This window comes from Trichosurus vulpecula, chromosome 1, assembly GCF_011100635.1.
Source record: "Trichosurus vulpecula isolate mTriVul1 chromosome 1, mTriVul1.pri, whole genome shotgun sequence".
NCBI lineage: Eukaryota > Metazoa > Chordata > Mammalia > Diprotodontia > Phalangeridae > Trichosurus > Trichosurus vulpecula.
The window spans coordinates 36,675,922-36,701,716 of record NC_050573.1 but is presented as its reverse complement, the minus strand read 5'-3'; the positions used below and the strand labels follow the sequence as shown (position 1 = coordinate 36,701,716).

Genomic DNA, 25,795 nt, shown 5'->3' with positions numbered 1-25,795 from the left:
GCTTATGATATCACCCTTTATGTCTAAATCATATACCCATTTTGACCATATCTTGCTATATGGTGTGAGATGTTGACCTATACCTAGTTTCTGCAAAACTGCCTTCGAATTTTCCTAGCAATTTTTGTCAAATATTAAGTTCTTACCTCAAAAGCTTCGATCTTTAGGTTTATCAAATGCTACATTACTATGATCATTTACTTTTGTTTATTGTGTACCTAATCTAGTTCACCTATCCATCACTATTTCTTATTCACTACCAGATTATTTTAGTGATTACCCCTTTTAACATAGTTTGAAATCTGGTACTGCTAGGCTGCCTTCCTTCACATTTTTCCAATTGGTTCCCTTAATATCTTGACCTGTTGTTCTTCCAAATGAATATTCTTACTTTTTCTTGTTCTGTAAGCTAATTCTTTGATAGTTTGATTTGTTATGGTACTTAGTAAATGAATTAATTTAGGTAGAATTGTCACTTATATTGGCTCAGCCTACCCATGAAAAATTCATATTTCTCCAGTTTGTTTAGATCTGTCTTTATATGTGTGAAAAGTGTTTTGCAGTTCTGTTCATATAGTTCCTGGGTTTGTCTTGGCAGATATTTTATATTGTCTGTAGTTATTGTGAATGGAATTGCTCTATCTCTTCCTGCTGGGTTTTGTTGGCAATATATAGAGATGCTGATAATTTATGTGGCTTTATTCTATATTCCGCAACTTTGCTAAAGTTGTTCATTGTTTCAGCTACTTTTTTAGTTGATTCCTTAGGATTCAATAAGTATACCACCACGTCATCTACAAAGAATGATAGTTTTGTTTTCTTGTCTATTCTAATTCCTTCAGTTTCTTTTTCTTGTCTTATTGCTATAGCTAGCTTTTTTAGTACAACATTTGATAATAATGGTAGTAATGGATATCTTTGCTTCATCCCTGAATTTATGGTGAAGGCGTATCCTTTACCAATAATTGCACTTTCACGTTACAGATCATGCTTGCTCTTGATTTTAGATGGATACTACTTATAATTTTAAGGAATGCTCTTTTGATTTCTTTGCTTTAGTGTTATTAATAAGATGAATGTTGGATTTTGTCAAAAACTTTTTCTGTATCTTTTGAGATAATCATGTTGTTTGCTGTTTTTGTTACCAGTATGGTCATAGTTTTGATTGATATGGTTAACTGTTTTCCTAATGTTGTTCCAGCCTTCTATTCCTAGTTATATCCCCCCCTAATTATAGTGTATTATCTCTTTGATAGTATTTTATTAAAATTTTTCACATCAATATTTATTAGAGAATTGGTCTATAGTTTTCTTTTTATTCTTATTCTTCCTGGTTTAAATATCAGCACCATGTTTGTTTCATAGAAGGCATTTGGTAGGACTTGTGAATACATCTTGTCCTGGAGATTTTTTCTTAGGAAGTTCGTTGATGGCTTTTAAATTTTCTTTTCCTAAGATAGAGTTATTCAGGTATTCTACTTCCTCTTCTATTAATCTGGGCACTTTATATTTTTGTTTATATTAATCCATTTCAGTTAGATTATCAGATTTATTGGCACATAATTGGGCAAAATAACTGCTAATAATTGCTTTAATTTCATCTTCATTAGTCATGCATTCACCGTTTTCAATTTTGATACTAGCAATTTGGTTTCCTTTTTTTTTTTAATCAAATTAAGCAATGGTTTATCTATTTCATTATTGTTGGGTTTTTTTTTCATAATACCAGTTCCTAGTTTTGTTTATTCAGTGGTTTCTTTTTTAACTGTCAGTTTTATTAATCTCTCCTTTGATTTTTCAGGATTTCTATTTTGGTATTCAATTGAGGATTTTAAATTTCTTCTTTTTCTAGTATTAAGTTGTATGCCCAATTCATTGATCTACTCTTCCTCTTTTTTTAATTGATGTCAGCATTTAATATTTCTGCTTTTCTACATTTGTTTGTGAGGTTTTTATGCCCTCGTGGTCAATTTTTGTGGACGTGCCATGTACAGCTGAGAAAAAGATATACTCTTCTGTTCCCTTTCATTTTTCCCTAGAGGTCTATCATAGCTAACTTTTCTAGAATTCTATTCATCTCCTTAACTTATTTATTTTAAGGTTAAATTTACCTAGTTCTGAGAGGAGAAAGTTGAGGTCCCTTATTAGTATAGTTTTACTATTTTTTTCTGTAACTGGTTTAACTTTTCCTTAAAGCATTGGGATGTTTTGCCATTTGGTTATGTTTATTTAGTATTGATATTATTTCATTATCAATGGTACTCTTTAGCAAGATTTTTTAAAATTAATTATTGCTTTTACCTTGTCTGAGATCATGATTGCTTCCCATTCCCTTTTTACTTCAGCTTCTCCGCTATCTTAGAACTAGAGAGCAAAATAGAAATGGAAAGAATCCACTGATTCTAAAAGAGATCACAAAATGAAAACTCCCAGGAATATTAAATTCCACAACTCCCAGTCAAGGAGAAAATACTTCAAGTAGCCAGAAAAAATAATTGAAATATTATGGAGCCACAGTCAGAATCACATAAGATTTAGCTGCTGCCACATTAAAGAAATGGAGGACTTTGAGGCTGATAATTCTGGAAGGCAAAGATCTGGAATTACAATCAAGAATAACCTACCCAGTAAAACTGAGTATAATCCTTCAAGGGAAAAAAATGAATATTTAATGAAATGGAGTACTTTAAAAAGACTAGAGCTCCAGCCCCTTATTTTAACTGTGTGTGTGTATCTGTGTTTCAAGTGTTTTTTTTGTAAATAACATATTGTTGGATTCTGATTTCTAATCCATCCTGCTTTCTGCCTCCATTTTGTGGGTGAGTTCATCCCATTTACATTCAATTATGATTACTAACTGTGTACTTCCCTTCATCCAATTATTTTTTTGTTTATCCATCTCTCTCTCTCTTTTTATCCTATCCCACCTCCAAAGTCTGTTTTTTTTCCTGGTCACTAACTTCCTTAATGTGTCCTCACTTTTATTCCCTACATGCTTCTCTAATCTCTTTCCCCTTCTGCTTTCCTGTTGGGTAAGATAGATTTCTGTACCTGACTTACTGTGTATAAATATTCTTTCCTCTTTGAATCAATTCTGATGAGAATGAGGTTCAAGTGTTGCCTGTCACACATACCACGCCCCCCCCCATCTTCCCCTCTACTGTAAAAGATCTTCCTTGCATGCCTCTTTTACATAAGATAAATTTCTCCTTTCTTCTTCTCCCTTTACCCTTCTCCCTCTTCATTTCCTCTTTCTCAACCCTTCTCTTTTGGAGATCATTCCAGCATAATCCACTCACAATAGTGCCCTCTGTCTATGTAAACTCCTTCTTAATAATAATAAAGCTCTTAGGAATCACATATATCATCTTCCCATATAGGAATGTAAACATTTTAACCTTATTGAGTCCCATATGATTTCTCTTTCATATGTACCTTTTTATGCTTCTATTGACTCTTCTGTTTGAATGTCAGATTTTCTGTTTAGCTCTTTTTATCAGAAATGTTTGAAAGTGCTGTCTTTCATTGAATGTCCATTTTTTCCCCCTGAAGGATTATACTTATTTTTGCTGGGTAGGTATTCTTGTAACCCTAGCTCCTCTACCTTCTGGAATATCATATTCTAAGCCCTCTGTTCTTTTAATGTGGGTGCTGCTAAATTTTGTGTGATCCCAATTATGGCTCCACGGTATCTTTCTGGCTGCTTATAACATTTTCTCCTTGACCTGGGAGTCCTGGAATGTGTCTGTAATGTTCCTGGATGTTTTAATTTTATGATCTCTTTTAGGAGGTGATCGGCGGGATTGTTTCAATTTCTGTTTTATTCTCTGATCCTAAGATAGCAGGGCAGTTTTCTTTTATAATTTTTGAAAAGCGTGTCTAGCTGCCCCTCCCCCCCCTTTTTTTTCATCATGACTTTCAGGTAGCCCAATAATGCCTAAATTATCTCTCCTTGATGTGTTTTCTGGATCATTTTTTTCCAATGAGATATTTCACATTTTCTTCTATCCTTTTGACTTTGTTTTATTGTTTCTTGATGTCTCATAGAGTAATTAGCTTCCACTTGCACAATTATACTTTTTTTCTTTCTTTCCTTTTTTTGAGGGGGGAAGGCAGGGCAATTGGGGTTAAGTGACTTGCCCAAGTTCACACAGCTAGTAAGTGTGTCAGATGTCTGAGGCCGGATTTGAACTCCAGGTCCTCCTGACTCCAGGGCCAGTGCTCTACTCACTGCACCACCTAGTATACTTTTTAAGAAATTATTTTCTTCAGTGAACTTTTGTACCTGTTTATCCATTTGGCTGACTTAGCTTTTGAAAAGAGTTCTTTTCTTCAGTGAATTTTTTTCTGCCTCTTTTACTGTCTGGCCAATTCTGTTTTTTGAGGTGCTGTTTTCTTTAGTATTTGTGTGTGTGTGTGTGTGTGTGTGTGTGTGTGTGTCTTTTACCAAGTTTTTAATTCTCTTTTCATAATTTTCTTCCATTAGTCTTATTTCTTTTCCCAATTTTTCTTCTACCACTAGTATCTCTTTCTTTAGCTCTTTCAGGAGTTCTTGTTGGGCTTGTGTTTGATTTGCGGTTTTTTTTCTCTTTTGAGGCTGTACTTGTGGCTGTGTTCACATTGTTGTCTTCTGAGTTTGTATCTTAATCTTCCCAGTCACCGTTGAAGCTTTTTATGTTCAGATTTTTTTTATTGTTTTCTCATTTTTCCAGCCTATTTCTTGACTTAGAACTTTATGTTAAAGTTGGGCTCTGTTTCACCTTGGGTGGGTGGGAGGCTGTCTCAAGCTTCAGGCTTTTTCATTCTTTTGTTTTCAGAGCTAGTTATGGGGATCTGTAAGTTTTCAATGTTTCCAAGGTGGTGTGATCTGAAGAGAGGTATGTTCATTGTTCTGGATACACCTCTTTTCTCATGCAGCTGCAAGTGGTAGTGATCCTCTCTGCTCTAGAACTGTATATGGGCAATGCAACAGGGACCCTTGCCCAATGCCAGCCCAAGTTCCCCTGCAATCTTCTTCTGATCAGTTGTCTGACTCCTTTACTATCTCTGGGCCGAGAGCTCTCGAAGCTGCTGCTACCACTGTTACAGCGGCCTAAGGCCAACTGCTGCTGCCATAGTGTTCTGGACAAGCGCCACTTCAGTGTCACAGACCTCTCCTGACCTCCTGAGTTGTCTTAGGCTGGAAAAATGCCTTACTCTGGTCCAGGGGTAGGGAACCTGTGGCTTTGAGGCCATATGTAGCCTTCTAGATCTTTGGGGCAGCCTTTTGACTGAGTCCAAGTTTTACAGAACATATCCTTTTATGAAGGGGATTTGTTCTGTGAAATTTGGATTCAGTCAAAGGGCTGCACTTGAGGATCTAGAGGGCCACAGGTTCCCCATCGCTGCTGCCTGTTCTTTTGTTGGCTCTGCCACTCTAGAATTCAATTTGATGTGTTATTTTAAAGGAAATGTTGGGAGAGTTCAGCTAGGTTTCTGCTTCTATTCCTACATGTTGGCTGTGTCTTAACAGCCAAGGAATATGTCTTAATCTTCTTGGTATCACCCACAGCATTTAGCCTTACCACATAGCAGGTGCTTTGTATATTATTTGAGTGGTCTTGTCTGTCTAGATTTCTGCAGAAAATAGTACATATAACTGAAAACCTTGGAGAAAGCTTGAAGATTAAAGGGGATTTTAAGTTTAGTTTCTGTTTAAATATTGTTTAATAATGATTTAATTTAATTTAATAATGATGTGCATTCTGTGTTTACAGTAGCTTTTTGTAGATGATAGAATTTCCATTTGGAAGCAATCTTAGTGGCTATCCAGTTCGCCCTTCTCATTTTTTAGTAGTAGAAAGTGAAATCCAGAGAGGGGAAGGGCCTACCCCATTGTCTCCCAGCAAGCCAGAGTTCAGAGCAGAGTTTGAGACCCACATCCTCTAACTCAGAACTGAGGGATCTTGGCACTGTAAAATGCGGACATGCTGCCTTTTAATCCATTCCCATAGAGCCAACTTTACAATCCCCTCTCACTACCCATTTGAATGAGTAGCTTTTAGGGCTCCATACATTTCACTGCAGCACAAAATAACTTGAGTTGTATTTCTTTTTCTCTTGAAGTTGGATGCACTTAAAGAAAACAACTCTAAAAATGTTGAAGAATTGAACAAATCAAAGGAACGTCTCACAGTAGAGAACCAAAAAATGGAGGAGTTCAGGAAAGAAATGTAAGTGCTGTGTTGTGTTTCTTCTGTTTTATGGTATAAATTGCTATATAGCCATTATTTAGCCAGCATACATGTGGAAATTTTATGAAATAATTTCATTTCAATACTTCAGTCCATACATTTGTGCTTATGTGTAGAACAAGGATAACTATTTTTTAATAAAAAGAAATAGTATCCCAGCTAATGGAAAAGATAAGGATGAACAATTGTACTGGCCGCCTAAGCTGTGCAGTCTGCAGTTCACATCTTGTTTAGTAAAGCACTTTGGAACTATGAAGTAGAAGTTGTATCCTGAAGAGTAGAGTACGCCACATGAGATGTTATTTAAAAAAAAAAAAAGCCTACTGCACAGTTGTCCTTACATCATTTTAAATGGTCTAAGAGTAGACACACAATTCAGGTTGAATCATATGCTTTTTTAGCTATGGCCAGTGTGGGAAATTTTATTTTGCTTGATTTCATGTTTATTACAAGGGATTTTGTTTTTCTTTCTTTTTCAATGGGGTCAGGAGAGGTAGGAGGGAGAAATGGATTTTTGCTCATTAAAAAAAAAAGCAAGGGAACTGGAAAAAGCAGCCTCCTTTTTGGTCTTATTGATTAGGCTGATATTTATGGTAAGTAGATTTTAATAGAATAGATGGTATATGGGGAGGGATCAGGAGAAGTATTAACACTAATAGGTATTTCAAATTGTATCTCTGCTGCTCAGATTTCAGAGCAGACACATTTTTCTCATTTCTGTTGCTGCTGGCTCCCCCTGGCTCATGTAGTTCAAAGTTCTGGGAATAGTATAATTGGAAATTTGAATTTAGCTGGCAGTTAGACTGAAAAAGATAGAATCCTTTTCAGTTTAATAGACTCCATTTATATGAGTGACACTAAGAATTCAAAGAACAGGAAAATGAAACTCAAAAGATGATAAAATCAGCAATTCCAAATGAACAATCTTCACTACTGATTTTGTTTTAGAACTAGGTAAAATAAGTGCAGCCCCCCTTCTTGTGAATGATGAGTTTAGTTACCGAGACTATTAGGCTGTTTCTAGAATTCATCCTGGTACTTGGGTTCTAGTTAGAATCTCTACAAATTGAATTATTTACTTTTGCCGTTGGTGTATGGGCACCCTCTAGGTTCTCAAGTGTTGCCCTCTGACTGAATCTGAACTTCACAGAACAAATCCCCTTATTGGAGGCCACAGGTTTCATACCCCTGCTCTAGAGTTTTAGTTGTGATATTTACATCTTCAGATCAAAGTTGAGAAATTCCTTACTGTTCCGTTTACATTGTCTTCAAAAGACAAGGGAGGGACTAAAAGCCTGTCTGGTTCATCAGTTACTTCTGCCATAAATGATTGAGGCTTTTTTAGAACAAAATCAAGAAATTGCAATCCTAATGCTTGCTGAACTTGAATTTTATAAATAGGTGATAGAGTTTTATAACACATGGGAAAAAACTGTACCAGCTCAGTTGCATTTCTAGTTGGGTGGGTTCCATTGGTTTTACAACAAACTAAATAGTTCCAAATTTTTTCAGCAATGCAAATAATTTAATCAGTAACATGGGACATTTTAACCTTCTTGTTCTGTTGAAATGCCAAATTGTTAGTTCAGAAAATTGTCAAGGGAGCAATCCAACAATAAGACAAGATTCCCCACCCTCCCTCCCACTGTCTGAGTCACACCGTTTAGCTGTCTGTGCCACTGTAGTGAATGGAATCAAAGAAATGACATCTAATCATAAATTTAGTGGCATCGACTCTTTTCTTCTACTCAGAAGTTGATAGAGGTCAAGAATATTAAATGGAATAACTTTTAAACCTAATGGTCTTTACTGATTCCTCTGCACCTTCTCATCTACTAAAAATACTGGTTTTTTTACATCTATTAAATCTAATAATGAGGGGCAGTTATTTTTAATAACTTGAATGATTTTATTTAGTTTACCTTGCCCTTCTAGAAGAAAAATAATGTGAGTGTTTTTATTCTAGAAGTGTTTTTATTCTAACAGTCTTAATTTTATTAATGAGAGTGATTCTTCTGGGTGATGTCTTTACCTCTTTTGAGGGGACTTTTTTTAGAGGACAGTAGCTCAGATAAAGGAGAATTGGACCATCTGTCACATAAATTATTTGGTTAATATTAATCATTTCTAAACTTTTTACAACTTCAAGGCAACATCAGACTTGAGAAGATTTTTTGCAAAGGAAATTCTTTTGGCACTGGGGTTGTTAAGGTAGTAGTCTATTCTATCCAGCAATCAGAGCACCATGAAACCTCAAGACAAGCTAGAAGGAATTGTAGAGATCATCTAAATAATTTTGCTCTGTCTTAATATGAGAGGCAGAATGGTGTGATCAGAGTTACATTGAATTTGTTGTCCAACGACCTGAGTCTAGGGATACAAGAAAAGGCAAAATATATAATGGGTGATAGAGTTTTGTAACACATGGGAAAAAACTGTACCAGCTCAGTTGCATTTCTAGTTGGGTGGGTTCCATTGGTTTTACAAAAAACTAAATAGACTCTGCTTTCAAGGAGCTCATGGTCTTAATGGATTAGCAGGTAAACAACTGTGAAAGAAAGTATAGACAGAATAAATAGAAGATAATCAACAGAGAACACTAGGAATAAGTGAGATTGGGAAAAACTTCTTACAGAAGGTAGGGCTTTTGAGCTGAAACTTGAAGGAATCCAAGGAGACTGGGAGGTGGAAATGAGGAAAGAGAATTGCTATACGTAAGGGGCAGCAGCCAGGGCAAATGCCTAGAGGTGGGAGATGGACTCTTCAGTGTGAGAGAGGCCAGGATCCCTGAACCACACGGTACATGGAGGGCAGTCAAGTGCAAGAAGCCTGAAAAGAAAGGAAGGGGGCCAGGTAGTAAAAGGCATTAAAAAGTCAAACAGTGGATTTTATATTTAATCCTGGAAGTAATAGGGGACAACTGGAGTTTATTGAATAGAGGGGTGTGTTAATGGTCACTGCTCTTTAGGAAGGTCAGGTTAGGAAGGTCTGCTTGTTACATGCACTAATAATCCCATTCTATCCCTCCTATCTTCTCTACTCTTCTCACTTATTTTCAATCTCTCCCCATCTACTTGGTTGCTTTCCAATTGCCTACAAAAATGCCTGTGTCACTCCTCTTCTCCTCATTTAATATATCCACCCCACTATTATCCCATATCCCTCTAGCCTTTTGTGTCTAACTTCCTTGAGAAGGCCACTTATAATAGATTCACCCACTTCCTTTCCTCTCATTCTCTTCTTAACTCTGACTTGATTTCCAACCTCATCATTCAACTGAAACTATTTTGTTCAAAGTTACCAGTAATCTCTTAATTGCCAACTCAACAGGGTCTCTCTTTCTCTCTCTCTGTCTTTCTCAGTTTAATGTATTTTGACAGCAAACTTACAGGAACAGCACCAAAAATGGATAACCTCAAAAATATGTACTTGCATGTAGGACACTCAATAAAGTACAGTCAATGGATGGGTTCTACTATATGATAAAAAACACTATAAATGCCATTTCGTTGCCATCGATAAGAAATTTACTTGTTAAAAACAAAACAAAACACCCAAATACCAGCATTGTCCAGAAAAAATTAACAGGTTTATTTTTAATTGTTATTAAAGTTGAATTGTTGAAAATTGTTCGTGGAAACATTTTTGGACTGCATTAATGCTTTATATCCTTGCATTTGTAGTCAAAATTCACACACAAATGAAATTGGGAAAAAAAAACTTTATCAATACCTAATTCTGTCTCCTATCTTTTAGCCCTATGGGGGAAAAAAGATCTAGTGTACAGAACTACCAATAACAGGAAGAAGAGATTTTTTTTTTAATGAAGAATATTTCCCTTCATAGTGGAATTTAGTGTTCTCCAAGTGTGCAGTGTGCTAGCTGGATATCTTTTGGCATGGTTGTGACACGTTTGGTGTGTTTAGCACACAGGCTGGTGTCCTCAAACAGGACAACTAGCTTCACTTGCATCCTACAAAAAAGTGGTTGCTGCACTCCAGAAGCACAGACCTGTTTTGAAATCTTGAGCAATTTCACACACGGGATCCTGGAAGAGAAGTTTACGAATCAGAAATCCATTGGACTTCAGATAACATGGAATTTCACAGAAAGCCACTGTACCTGGCCTATAGTCATGAGGTTTCTTGACTCCTCTGAGAAAGGGGGCGCTCTAGGGAGGAGCTTTTTTTTTTTTTTAATCAAGCTACTTCCTAGGTGCTTTACTGCTAATGGACTTAGGGGGAGTTTGCTTGGTACAAGCCATATTCCTAAAAACATCTCCTTAAATACCCTCCCTTCTCTTTGTGCCTGGGTGTGGAGAGTGAGATGTGGTCCTGGTGCTGGAGTGCCTGCAAACACCTCAGTGGCGTTCTCTCATGCCTGATCCTTCTTGATCTCTTTGCCCCCTCTGGCACTACTGATCACTCTGCTCTCTTTAATACTCTCTTCTCTCTAGGTTTTCAGGACACAACTCTCTCCTCATTGTCCTACCTGTCTGATTTCCTACTCTGTTTCCTTGTTGGTTTTACATCCAGGTCATGCCCACTAATTGTGGATATCTCACAGGACTCCGTCCTGTGCCCTCTTCTCTTCTCCCTCTATAATGGTTCACTTGGTGATCTTATCACTTCCCATGGTTTTAATTATCATCTCTATGCTAATAATTCCCAGATCTACTCATCCAGCCCTAACCTCTCTGTTGGCCTATAGTCTTGCATCTCCGACTGCTTGTTAGATATCTTGAAATGGATATCCTGTAGACACATCCTAAAGTCAGCATGTCCAAAACTGAACTCAGTTTTATCCCCAGAATTCTTCCCACCTTCCAAACTTCCCTATTACTGTTGAAGATACCATCATCCTCCCAGTCCCTTAGGCTCACAACCTAGGTGTCACCTTGGCTTACTGTCTTTCACCCCCCATATCCTAGCTGTTGCCAAAGCCCCCAACCTGGTGCAGGCCCTTATTACTCCACATCTGGACTATTGCAGTGGCTTCCATCCAGTGACATTGGCCTCTCACACACAACACTCGACCTTTCAGCTGTGGGCATTTTCTCTTGCTGTTCCTCATACCTGGAATGCCCTCCTAGATGCCTTCAAGTCCTTCATTGAACAAGATACTTCTCCTAGGATAAGTGGATACTACCTCCCTCTGCCTCCTTTCACCTTTGATTGAAAGATAACCTCAGAGAGGGGCAGTGATATCTGTCATACAGAGCTGGGATTTGTACCCAGGTCCGTGATCTGCCTACAGATCTCCTGTTCTTCCCGCTAAACCATGCTGCTTTCTGTTTCCTTAAACCTTTGTGAGGTCACCCTAATATGAGTGCCAAATCTGTGATTGAAAGAAGAGAGTAGGAGAAATCAAAGTATCACCTCTGGCCACCTATAGACAACGGAGGTTAAAAATAGTCATGTTGATGATCATCAGATGAATTTATACCAAGATTCAGGATTCATCTGTGTATCATAATTCACAATGGAAATTAACAGGCATATGTCTGCCTGCAACTCATAGCTACATTGACACGTTCTGCAGTATTAAACTAATTCCAGTAATTGCATTGGCAAATGTACTCATCAAACTGTACCTTAGCTAATAACTAAAAAAATTTATTTTTGCATTGAATGTAATAGATTCATCTATATGTTGGTTGCACATGTTCTGTGTGGTATATTCATTTTTATTTGCTGCTTTTAATGAAAAATCATTGCTGGGAAAGGTTATCATTCTCATTTGAGGGGAGAAAAAAAATGCCTTATGTAATTAGAAAACTGCTCTCTCTAGGGCATTTTGCCTCTGGTTGTCCTAAAAATATATTCCAATACACGTCATCCCTGAGCTTCATCAGATGGGACCATCAGATTTTTCTTCTTGCCAGGAGAAACAGGTTACAAAGCTGGGTAGTCTTGCAAGTGCCTAGGAAATGACATATTAAATTACTCTGTGAATGTGAAATGTATTTGTGCATTTAAATAACGAGTCTATTCCTACAGGCAGTAGGCACTGATGACCATTCTCCTGTTCTCCCTGGTGGTAACTAGTGTGTGAGTGAGTGTGGGAGCTGAGTAGGCGTGGTGAGTGCTTAGCAGGCCAAAGCATGATGTCCTTTGCCAGGTTAAAGCCCTCTAGTCTATTCTGCTTGGAGTGATAGGTGCTTTCTAGTTATAAATTCCCATTAGTCATGTGACCCAGAGAAAAATCTTTTTCTGCCTCAGCCTGGGAAGCTGCTTCTCTCCCACCATTTTTCTTGCCTGTCTTGTTTCTATGGTAACCCTGCACTCCCCGTCTTTGCAGAGAAGCCTTGAAGCAGGCAGCAGCTTGGAAGTCCCAACAGCTCTCAGCGTTGCAGGAGGAGAACCTCAAACTTGCTGAGGAGCTGGGAAGAAGCAGAGAGGAGGTCACGAGTCATCAAAAGGTAAGGGATGCCTAGGTCTTTGCATGGTAGTCCTCCCTGTCTGTCTTGGACAGTGCTTCAGGAGGGAGTGTTCACTCAGATGTGGCAGATCTATATGAGCTGTGCTTTTACAGTTTTGGTACGAAATGTCTTACCTTGTCCTCAGGGAGTTTTGGTTTATTTCTAGAATAGGGGCAGCTCAAAGTTCCTTAAAGTATGGCAAACAAAAAGCCCCTGGGGATTTAGAAATAACTTGTAAATGAAACTTTTCTTGAAAGAAGTCTTTTATTCATAAGCCTGGAGGGAAAGATGTTCTTCCTGTGTTTCTGTACTAACCTATTAGGAAAATTAATTTAAATTGTGTGCAGTTTTGGGGTTAGTAGATATTTTTGAATGAAATAGTCCCCTTTGTTGGCCATAATTTCCCAGTGATTCTCTTAAGTGTGTGCTTTGATACATGGAATATGTATAATTGATGGAATGAGCTACAGTCAAACAAACTCTAGCCCATTTGCCTCGATGGCTTAATCAAAAGGGTTTCTGACACAGCTAATAGGACTGGTTCATATAACTTTTTTTATAAGTGTTTTAAATCTCTAAAAGAGTTATGGTCCAACTGTGCATAGTAATCTGTAAACAGGTTTTATTCTAGGTTAGTCTATACTTCAATCACAATGCTAGATGGTTACATTTAACTGCATGACAGCAACTTAGGAATCATTTTTCAAATAGAATTTGAAAATTTTGTCATCAGTTTTGTGCCTTGCCCCCTCGGGTGGCATTTTGTTATTTCCAACACATTTTACAATCATTCTTCTCTTTATAGTGTAAATTTTAGATCATGACACCATTATTTAAATGTCAAAAGTCCAGGACAGCTTGTTCAGTCATTTTGGAATCTATATGAGGTATCCACTGCCCTGCATGTCAGTTGTGCTAAAGCAGTTTTTGTTACGTTCCTTTTAGGTTTTGTACTTCAAAAACTTTACTCCAGCTTTCTCTGTTTCTTAGATTCCCAGCACAGAAATGCCGTATGCTATCAGGACTCAGATAGACTTTTTCACCCACAAGACTTATTAGAATAAATTTGCTCACCCCCACCCCACCAACTACTGGCAGTGTTGTCCCAGAGTGCTTTCATTCATATCGTCAGAGGTTGTTTAAGCTTGAATGGAGTCTAGGTATGTTCTTTTTGTAGACTCTGGGAGCTTGATGATGATCTCCTTGGGGAAAAGGAAGCTTTTGGGTCAAACCAGTTTCTTTCAAGGCACAGGTAGTGTTTCACAAGTGTAGTCTAGCGTCAAATTTGTCAGGTCTCCAAGAGAAGCAGTGTGGATATATTTGCACCTATCCACATTTCCTTAAAAACCTTTTTTCTCAGGACATAGGAGCCTTAAAACCAGCACTCTTTTGAAGAAATAAGAGCTCAGCATGTAAATGGCGTCCAGTTTTAATTCTGGCCACTGCTGGATGGTTGAGTACAATGCTAGCAGTCTGTCATATGACTTGAGAGCCTTACAAAATTTGGCAAGGATTTAAGGGTTGATCTGAGGGGTCCTTTAGAAGGTGGCACTGAAGACAAACTGAGTAATAACTTAGTCTTCCTCAGACAGATGAGGAGTGTTTACAAGGCACTGAGTACATTCTGTATCTTTACCAAAGCCAGAAAAAACTAGGTTTGATCTAAAAGCATGTGAGATTTTGAGTAAATAGAAAAATGGACTTAATGATAAAGAGGATCAGTAAATGCTGATGATGAGCGGACTCGGAGATTATGTTTATCTGGCACACTCGTCTAGCTGGACTGGTTCAGGAATAGCTGCACCTAAACACAAGGCCAGCCTGATTTCTGCTTTTTCTGATTCCAAAAGAAGATCTAAGATGTGGTTTGTTTCTATCTAGATCTCTTGTTTTCTCTTTTCGATACCTTCTGTGTTAGAGTGACAGATAGTGGCCACTGTCCTCTGGCAGAGTGTTGTGCATCACCTTTGTTAGGCAGGTGGGGTTTACTTAGAGAAACTTAGAGTAAAGGTCATCATTGGTGATATTGGAAAAATATGTGAAGTGGAAATAAAACTCATCTATCATCTATCTAAACCTAGTTATCACTATAAAATATGTAAATAAATGATGCTTTTATTCTACTTCATATTTTTATATTGCTAGGAGAAACCAAGGTTTCCCACATTCTCTATTTCTTTCTCTTTGGAAAGCTAAAGATACCCACATCCGTTAAATAGCTCTACATTTCATAAATTTAAAACATTACGTTTTAGTCTTTTATCATCTGAGCAAATTTCCAGTCAGTTGTCTGAACTAAGCAGTGGCACTTTTGAGAGGTAAAGAAACAATAATTGCCTCCTTCGAGATGAAAGAATTGCATTCTGCACTTGACCTTAGTTTCAGACCATATTCTTCCCCCTCCCACCATGACCTCCTTAAAAGGTAGTACAGAAGGTTATGAGAAACACAGAGTATTGAGACTTATTTCATTATGGAGAATAAGATGGTAGTTAACATCCTTTCCTACATTTCCTACCTATTCTTGGTTGCATTAAGCATCCCCTAGGAAGGAAGGAAGTGTTTTATAGTTGTGGTGTTAAGTCATAGAAAGAGTGATTTGATTTGTTTATAGTTATTATAGTAAGAAGGTGACAAAAGTCAGGAACAGAATGGTTAAAGTCTCTGTTACCTCGTTTTGTGGCCAAATGTACATTTTTCCAATTGAAGGAATATTTAAAAAAAATGTTACTTGTTCCTTCTCTCTCAATTAAGATTTGTCATTTTTAATATGAGAAAGGAATTTTTCTCCCCTGGATCACTATTTTCTAGGACCAAGAAAGATTTCTGAATACAAGAATATGTTTAGAGTACAGTAGCACTAATCTTTTTATATGGTACCATCAGGGAATGAGATATCCTGTATGTGTGTGTGTGTGTGTGTGTGTGTGTGTGTACACATATATTCTAGATAACTGAAGACATGAACACTGATCTTAACTATTTTTGATGAAAATCTTTCTAAAATGGGCTTTTTCCTTGCCTTGTTAAACAGCTTATGCTGAATATAATGTAATTTTTATTCACCTAAGGATCATTGTCATGATAATTGGCTTTTTTGGGAGGGGTGGGAATGTCAGAAAACCAAGCTTGTTGGAATTGTATATTGAGTGAAACTGCTGTATATGAGCTCCTGAGTGTCTGCTGCTGAGAGAGAGTGCATAGGTTTTGTGACAGTTTGTTTTGGCTTCTTAGAAATCATTTTTGCTTTCAAAATAACAGCCTTAATTTATGGTTACTTTCAGTCCAACTTCAAGATAGGTGGAGTGTAAAAAGTGAAATAATATTATTGTAGATTCCATGCAGTGAAGTGTAGCTAAACACCAATGAGAAAACATCTGATTATCCTCTATAATAATGAAACTAAAAAAAAAGTCAGAGTGAGAATTAACCAGTAGGGTTATTCGCTATTAGGTAAAAGTTTGAGGGTTGTTGTTTTTTTTAAGGCTGACTGTCATTGCAAGTTTCAGAATATATACTATCTTTTATTTTGGGCCATCATTATGGGACAAATACTGATTTTCAATTTTATTAAATGAGCTAAAGTTTGTGGATATGGACACATTAGACAATTCATGACTTATGTGTGGTTATCAGTTTCTTAGGGTCACCAAAAGATAAATCAGATCTCTTTTAGAATCTAGTGCCATCATTTCAGTAGAGCCATAAATAATGTTCTGTTTATAATTAGCTGCTTTCTCAGACATGCATGTGCAGCGAGAAGAATTTATTTTTATCTTATGACATGGTATGATTTTCCCTAAAATTACTCAAATCAGATCAACTAGCATGTATTTAGCTATAGCCTTACTATGGAGGTAACCCAGATTCAGGCTGCCAGCCAAGTACAGGTTTCCACAAGTTCTACCAGATTGGAAAGATTTTGATTACCAGTTTAATCATGTAGGGTACATCTATTTTCTGAGGACCAAATCTATTAAATCATCACCAAGCTGACTACAAGATAACAAGGTTTTCAGCCATAGCAATTCTTGAAGACTATACAGACATAGGAGGGCCGCACCCTGGATTTGCTGAGGAAGTGTTTCCAGTAGCAAAATCACAGATCATAGAAATATTGAAGTATAGAGAAGTGATTATATCACTTGCTTAGGAAGTAGCATTTTTTAGTGAAAAGTGAAATGTATGGAGAATTACCTTTAAAATTCCTTGCTTCCAACCAGTGTTTTCCCTGTTGCTTATTCATTTCACCCCTTCTCAGCTTTCTCAACCATGTTCAAGAATTAAATTTGGGACTTAGATATAGGATAGTTTTTGAGTTGTTGCAAGTCTCTTTACAGACTCCATTTTCCTATTCCATATCTTCTGAAAGTTCTTTTTATATCTTTTTATAATTTGCCAAACAAACTATCCGTAGTTCACCCAGTTCCTCTAAATGAGGAAATTCCCTCAAAATGAGGGAATCACAAGGAAGTTTACTTTGGATACTGGCGTTGTCCATCATGGAGGTGGTTGCTGATCCTAGGGTCATTGCCTATACTATATAACACTTCCACCATCACAAAATTTAAGGAGTTTCTCCCTACTATTCCCCAGCAGACTGTTAAAAATGGGAATGAAGAATGTGCTACTGGGGCATCTAGGTGGCACAGTGAGTAGAGCACCGGCCATGGAGTCAGGAGGACCTGAGTTCAAAATCCGGCCTCAGACATGATACACTTACTAGCTGTGTGATCTTGGGCAAGTCACTTAACCCCAATTGCCCTGCCTTCTCCCCTTCCAAAAAAAAAAAAAAAGAAAGAAAAGGAAAGAATGTGCTACTAAGCCACAATACTTTCTCCATCAGTGCCTTTACCTACAAATTTTAGAGCATATAATGTGTACCAACTTTTAGAAGAACTCTTTATCATGCATCGGACTTTTTTAGCCACAGTGTTGTCTACTGCAGGTTACACCATCCCTAGTACTGCTGTGGAATGAAGAGAGCTGTGTATGTAATATATTTATAACACACTATCACCAAAAAGTTTTTATTCTGGATGTTCTGAAGTAAAAATCTGTGGTAACTAAACTGCCTTTTTTCTTAGTTTTAAGAAGTTCTTTGCTGTAAAGTACATTCATTGTATCTACTCTTTCTTCTTTTCCTTTTCCCTTCTACTTCCTCTATCTAAAAGATTGGGTTGTGAAAGAAATTATGTAGTCTGTTTTTGTGTGGGAGATGAGACTAGAAATACTTAGACACAGGGGATGTGCCGTGTGCTATCAGAATGGAACAGCTATTTTTTACTCTAAAATACTTGCTTAAAGATGTGATTAAAAGGGTCTAAAATGCAACGTCAGTGGTTGGGTTTTTTAGTCTTTTTTTTGGGTGGGGAATCAGGGTTGGGGATTTGGGTCTAGGGTTAGGATGGAGGTAAAGTTGGTGAGTTTTACTTAGCCATCTCAACTGCAGAATGAGTTGGATAAAAGTATACATTCCCTGCTTTCTTAAGTCCCCCTTTAGTATTTGCTCCCCACAGGAAGGGTATTACTTTGCCAGTGGTCAGTCTCCTATGTCATATGACTATAAGTATTATCTTTTTATCCATGATTGTTCTTTGTGTCCTCATCACATTTTAAGCCCAGTAAAGTCTCACTAATTCAAGCTAATAGAAATGATTAACAGAATTGCTAGTAATTCTTAATTAATATCATTAAACAAAAGCATTCTTAAGACATTTGAGCATTTATGTGATGCATTGTAAGTTAACATATAGGAGGAGTCCTTGCTGTTGTTCAGTTGTTTCAGTCATGTATAATCCTTCAGAGGAAAAAATGGATCTTTAAGAAAATAAAACATTTTCACACATTCTTGTTGAAAAGACCAAAGCTGAATATAAAATTTGACATTCAAGCACAGGATTCAGTAGAAACAATAAAAGATAAACATGAATGAGAAATCATAAGGGACTAAAGAAGTTTAAACTGTTTCCATTTTAATATGTGGAGATGATACATGTAATCCCTCAGTATTTTATTATCACTGGGGATCTTTGAGGGAGTCTAATTAAGATGATGGCCTGGGCGTGATTGTTACGTTTAGATAATCTCAAAAGAATAATGGAAGGGTGGGGAAGAGAAATGTGCTGGGAGAGAGGCAAGGGAGAGGAAGAATGGGGGAAAAAGCAAAGAAGAGTTTATACAGTGGAGGGAAAAGTGGGAGGGAACATATAACAATTGAACCTCATTCTCATTTGAATTGGTTCAAGGAGGGAAGAATATACATTCACACGTAGTTAGATACAAAAATTCATATTATTCAACTGGGAAGTAGAAGGGGAAAGAGGTTAAAAAGAAGGGGCAAAGAAATAAAAGAGAGGGTAGACTGAGGGAGGCAGCACATAAACAAAACAGACTTTTAAAGAGGGGGTAGGGTAAAAAAGAGAAGGATAAGTTTAAGAGAATAGTATAGAGGGAAATATAATCCTGACTGTGAATGTGAATGGAATGAACTCACCCGTAAAATGGAATAGGATAGCAGAATGAATTAGAAACCAGAAACCAACAATATGTTGTTAGTAAGATATGCGCTTGAAGCAGAAAGATACACATAGAGTTAAAATAAGGGGCTGGACCAAGATTTATTATGCTTCAACCGAAGTAAAAAAGATGGGGATGGCAACCGTGGTCTCAGAGCAAAAGCAAAAATTGACACCCCCAAAAAGAGATAATCAGAAAAACTACATTTTGCTAAAAGATGCCACAGATAGTAAATTGATAGTAATACAGAACATATACATGCCAAAAGGCATAGCATCTAAATTCTTAAAGGAAAAATAAACAAGTTACAGGAAGAAACAGAATAAAACTACATAGTGTAGGACTTCAATTTAGTCCTCTCAGACCTAAGTATAAACCTAATCATAAAATAAACAAGAAAAGTTAGGAGATAAATGGAATTTTTGAAAACTTAGATTTAGTTAGAAAGACCTGGAAAATTTCAAATGGAAATAGAAAGCAATACAGTTATGCTTATTTATTTCTCAGCTGTGCATGGCACCTTCACAAAATTTGAGCATATATTTGGGCATAAGACTCTGACAAACAAATGCAATAAAGCAGAAATATTAAATATATCTTTTTCTGACAACAATGCAACAAAAATTACATTCTGTAAGGGACCTTTGAAGCATAGATTAAAAATTATTTGGAAACTAACTTAATCCAGAAGAATGGGCAGATCAAAGCACAAATCATAGAAATAATCCATAATTTCAGTAAAGGTAATGACAAGAGTGACACAATAGATCAAGATTTGTGGGATGCAGTCAAAGCAATACTTAGGGGAAAATTTATATCTCTAAAATTTATATCTCAGTAAAAGAGAAAGAATAGATCAGCAAATTGGGCATACAGCTAAAATTGAAGCCTAGAAAACCAATGAATTTAAAATCTCTGATTAAACACAAAAATAGAAGAATAAAAGGAGAGATTAAGTTGAAAGTAAAAAAATTAAACTAATAAAATGAAGAGCTATTTTTTAAAAACAATGAAATAGATAAGCCACTGGCTGATTTTATCTTTTTTTGAAAAAGGAAGGAAGAAAATCAAATTATCAGTATAAAAAGTGAAAAAGGTGAATTCACAACCAATGAAGGTAAAATAAAAGCAATTAGGAGGAGGTCTTTTGCCCAACTCTATGCCAGTGAAATGAACACTCTAAATGAAATGAATGAATATTTACAAAAATAAAATTGCCCAGGCTAACAGAACAGAAAATAGAAAGCTTAAATAACTGTCTTAGAAAAAAAAATTTGAACAAGCCATGAATAAAGCCCCCAAGACAAAACCCTCAAGAATTGAAAGGATTTTATAAGTCAGTTCTACCAAATATTTAAAGAACATTTCATTCCAATACTACATCAATTGTTTGAAAATATAAAGAAGGGGGAAGATTCTAGGAAGGTGGTGGAGTAGGTCAGATTTAAATATTTGGAGAAATATTAATTGTTCATGTGTAGACAAAGTCAATATTATGAAAATGACAATTTTACCTAATGTATTCAACACCGTGCCAATTAAATTACTGAGAAATTATTTTACTGAGTTAGATAAAAAATAACAAAATTCATTTGGAATATCAAAGAAATGAATGAAAAATGTAAAGGAAGGAGATTCAGCAGTACTAGATTAATATCAGACTTATGGATAGGAGAATAATTTATGAACAAACGAGAGAACATATATGTGAGGTGTAAAAGGGAAAACTTCGAATATATTAAATTTAAAAGTTTTTGTACAAATAAAGCCCATGTAGCCAAGATTAGAAGGAGAGCAGAAAGCTAGGGGGGAAATTTCATAAATAGTCCCTCAGACAAGGGTCCCATTTCTCAAAATGTAAAGAAATTTGTCAAATTTATGAGTCATCCCCCATTTAATAAGTGGTCAAAAGATATGAATAGGCAGTTTTTCGATAAAGAAATCAAAACTACATATAATCATATGAAATAATGCTCTAAATCATTATTGATTAGAGAAATGCAAATTAAAACGACTTTAAGATATCATCACACACCTATCAGATTGGTTAAAATGATAGATGCCCTTCAAATTGTAAAATGGCTGAACAAGTTGTGGCATAGGATTATGTTGAAATACCACTGAGCTATAAGAAATGATGAGCTTGTTGATTTTAGAAAAACATGGAAAGAATTGCATGGAAAAAATGAAGTAAAATGAGCAGTACCAAGAGAACAGTATACATAGTAACAGAAGTATTGTCATAAGTACAACTTTGAGTGACTAATTTATCTTGAGTATCATAAATACTCAAACCAACTGCAAAGGACTTATGAAGGAAGATGCTATCCCCCTCCAGAAAAAGAAATGATAAATGGAAGTATGTATAGTATGGTTTTACTTATAATGTATCTGTATAATGTATCTTTATATGTGTGTGTTGGGGGTGTGTGTTCATGTTTAATTGTAGCCTTCTTCAGGGTGAGGTGGGGATAGAGAGAGAGAAAAAATAAGAAGTGCACAGCTGGGAACAGAAGAAAACTTAGAAGGAAGCTTAGAAAAACTGGGTAGCTTTGAAAATGATGTGTATTCATTATATAGGTTTTCAAAAAAAAGGAAACAGTCTGAAATGGAAATTCATGGTTTTATATTGAATTCTCTTCCTATGTTCTGCTGTGTTCATGTTCTTTTTTTCTCCCTCTTTTTATATTTAAGTTTAAATGAATAAAAAATATTTTTTAAAAGAAAATATATGTAAAGAAGGAGTCAGACCAGATTCCTTCTATGAAACAAATATGGTCTTAATAGATGAAATCAGGGAGGGTCAAAGTAGATCAACTTCCCTAATAAATATTGATGCAAAATTTTTAAATAAAATACTAGAAATGAGATTACAGCAATATATCACAAAGATTATGCACTGCCAGCAGGTGGGATTTATACCAGGAATGCAGGTCTGGTTCAGTATTAGAAAAACTAAAATCATAATTGACCATATTAACAAAAACAACAAAAATCATTGATTATTTCAATAGATGCAGAAAAATTTTGCTTTTGAAAAAATACAACTCCCATTCCCATTAAAAATACAAAGCATGAGAATAAATGGAGCTTTCCTTAATGTGATAATCAGTATCTACCTAAAAGCCAGAGTAAGAATTATCTGCAATCAGGATAAACTAAAAGCATTTCCAAGGAGATTAGGGGTGAAGCAAGGATGTCTGTTGTCACCTTTACTCTTCATTATCATAGTAGAAATGCTAGCTGTAGCAATAAGAAAAGAAAAAGAAAATGAAGGATAAGTGTAGGCAATGAAACAAAGCTATCACATTTTGCAGATGAGATTATCATTTCTTAGAGAACCCTAGGGAATCAACTAAAAAACTAATCAAAACAATTAACAATTTCATCAAAGTTGACAGGATATGAAATAAACCCACACAAATCATTAGCATTTCTGTATATTACCAACACAATCCAGCAGGAAAAGATAGAGAAATTCCATTTAAAATAACTATAGACAAGGTAAAGTACTTGGGAGTTCTACCTGCCAAGACACACAGGAACTGTATGAATACAGTTACCAAACACTGCACACAAATAAAGACTTGTCTAATTAATTGCTCATAGGTAGGCTGAACTAACATAATAAAAATGACAATATTACTTAATTTACTAATTGAGTGCCACACCAATCAAACTCCAAAGAATTTCTTTACAGTGTTAGGAAAAATAATAGCAGTTCATCTGGAGGAACAAAATGTCAAGAATATGAAGGGAATTAATGAAGAAAGAAAATGAGAAGAGAGGGAGCCTTATAGAACTAAATCTCAAAACTGTGCTACAAAGCTTTCAGGTACTAGGTAAGAAATAGGTTGAGTAACAAAGTAGAATAGATTAAAATGCAATATTAAAGAAATATATTTACAGAAGTAAACAAGAACAGTAAACAAAAGATTTCAGCTATTGGGGCATGACCTCACTATTCAACAAAAACTGGAAAACTGGAAAGCAGTCTGGCAGATACTAGGTATAGATCAACATCTCAGACCATTTACCAAGATAAGCACAAAATAGTCACATGATTTAGTAGACCTAAAGAGTGGTATCATAAGCAAGTTGGTAGAACATAGAAGAAATTACCTGTCAGATCTATGGATAGGGATAATTTTCATCAGTAACAAAAAAGAGAGGTTCACAGGAGGTAAAATGCATAATTTTGATTGCATAAAGCCAAAGTTTTTGCACAGATAAAACCAATTCACCTTAAATTAGAAGAGAAGTAGGAAAAGGGAGGACCATCTTTGCAGCTAGTTTCTCTGATAATGATCTCATCTCTAAAATAAATAGGGGAAAAAATAAAATAAAATTTATAGGAAACTACATCAAAGTTATAAAAAACTAAGAAGGCAAGAATGATATGATGAGAAAAGGTACATTTTATCTGCTCTCATAGCACATTTCTATGTTGGTGAATGCACTATATACATATTCCCCTGCAACATGATGGAATTATGGTAAGGCATATATGGGACTGAAATTTGGTTAAGTTTAATGTTCTAACTGCAATTCTAGAAAATATATTTTTTTAACCATCAATAGCAGCTAGTAGCATAAAAACCCAAAAGTGTTTGAAAAATCCTTATTCTTTATATTGAATTTTTTCACTCATTTAGGGAAATTCAGAATTTCACGTGCTATTTGTTTTTGCATTATTTCTGGACTTTTGGTAGATGTCTTTGTTCGAAACCTTTTTAAAAATTCTTCTATTTGCTATTTAATGCTTTTAAGTTCAGATTGGCATGAATTAAGTAAGGAGGGTTTTGTTACTCTTTCTTAGAGTTTAGTTTCCCATGCTTCATGGCCATGACAGTCTCTTGTTTCTAGGTGTTAGATAATATTTCCCAGACCTGTGACTTGTAAACATCTCCACCATGGTTGCGCAGTGAGATATAGGAGTGACATAATGTGATTTTTACTACACTTGCACTGAATGACACTATTGCTAAAATTAACCTGTGAGGCTGTCAAATATGCCTCTTTGTCTGTTGCCCTATAAAGCATATGGGGACTGGTCATTGAGTGGGGAACCCATTTGGGATTTGGGCAGTGCATAGAAGAATGCATGTACCTGCCTTGATCGGTCCCCATCAAGGCTTGGGGGGGAACCCATGGGGAGTATGACAGTGTAATGCTGTGCGTGCCTTGATTGGCCCCCATCAAGGCTTGAGGGGATTTAGGGGTGTGTACAAGCTGGAATGCTGTGCATGTCTCAACTGACCCCATCAAGATGTAGAGGTAGTTGCTCCCCCTTCTTGCTGAAAGGTGATTAGGGAATACTGTAGGAGTTGGTGCTCCCATTATCAGCAACTCCCATTGATTAGACTAGATTAGAATACTTAGATTATTAACCCCTCCAAAGCTGTCTTCCTGTCACTTCCCATCTAACCAGATCAAGAGTGAACCTGTTAGAAGCTGGAATCCTAAAACTCCAGTGCCTCCCTTGTGTTATTTGTGAAACACATATAAAATTATTGGTTGTAAAACCTTTCTTCAAAGTATAAAATCAATTCAGTTTAACTCAACAAATGTTTATTACCTACCGTTTGGAAAGCATTGTGTTGGGCCCTGGTTTATGTACTATGTTAAGTAATACCTAGTCCTTTCTTCATGGAGTTCATAATCTAGTACTTAGATAAGACACATGCATACTTCAATCCCCTCATTTTAGAGGGAACTAGGCAACTGAGGCCCAGAAAGGTAAATGACTAATGTCATGCAGGTAGTAGACCTGCGACTGGACTCCAAGCCTCCTAACTGAGCCCAGGGTTCTGTCAATTTTGACAAGAGCTCATGAAGAGTGACTCATAAAGGCTCTGGACACTTAATAAAGCAATAAGCATTGTCAGTTGATTCCATTTTAGGGATCAACCAGATTTATGTTTTGGTTACCCCAGTTTTTCAGAGAAAACTCGTTGCTTTTGGACTTTTATTGGCAGATGCCGGTGGAAGCTGTGGGTATGCAATATGGAATAAATAATTGATCTTCTTTGAACTGCCTATCATGAAAATTAACCTTTTCATGGTTTTTCTTTCTTTTACTTTTTAGTTGGAGGGCGAGAGATCTGTACTCAATAACCAGCTGTTAGAGATGAAAAAGAGGTAAGAGTTTTTTAAAAAGAGATTTTTTTCAATTACGGTCATTATTATCAAAGTATTGGGACTTGCTTTAAAGTAATAACAAAGGAAAGTTTCTTATACCCAGAAAAATGCATGATGGTAGTTTGGCATTCCTAACTAATATGGTGAAAAGAAAATTAAATGCAAATGTTTTCACTTAGGTTGGCATTCAAACTTGTTAAGGCATATTTAGTTGTGTTTATCAATATAGTTGTACTTTGCAAGTTCTTTTCTGCAGCTCACAGGTCCTGTTAGATACCACTAAAGATACCATTTAATTTTCTGTGAAGCACCAGAATCTTGTGCAAAACCTGATATTCAAAGTAGAAAAAAGTGACATTTTCAATTACAGTAATTAATTGAAAGCAAATAATTTTTAAGGTTCCAATTCATTTTCTTCAAAAGAGTTTTAATATTGTCATGCTTTCATAATAAAATTTTAACAATGGCAACCCAGGATTAT

General features: G+C 36.1%; 1 protein-coding gene across 14 annotated transcripts in view; it reads left to right on the top strand.

The window, feature by feature from the left end:
• CLIP1 (CAP-Gly domain containing linker protein 1) overlaps positions 1-25,795 on the top strand; it is a 147,582-nt gene that overhangs the window by 108,281 nt on the left and 13,506 nt on the right. For all 14 annotated transcript variants that reach the window (XM_036752217.1, XM_036752223.1, XM_036752213.1 and 11 more), the window contains 3 exons: positions 6,106-6,212; positions 12,534-12,654; positions 25,262-25,314. In XM_036752217.1, coding sequence (XP_036608112.1) covers positions 6,106-6,212; positions 12,534-12,654; positions 25,262-25,314 — 281 coding nt within the window. The remainder of the gene's footprint in view (positions 1-6,105; positions 6,213-12,533; positions 12,655-25,261; positions 25,315-25,795) is intronic.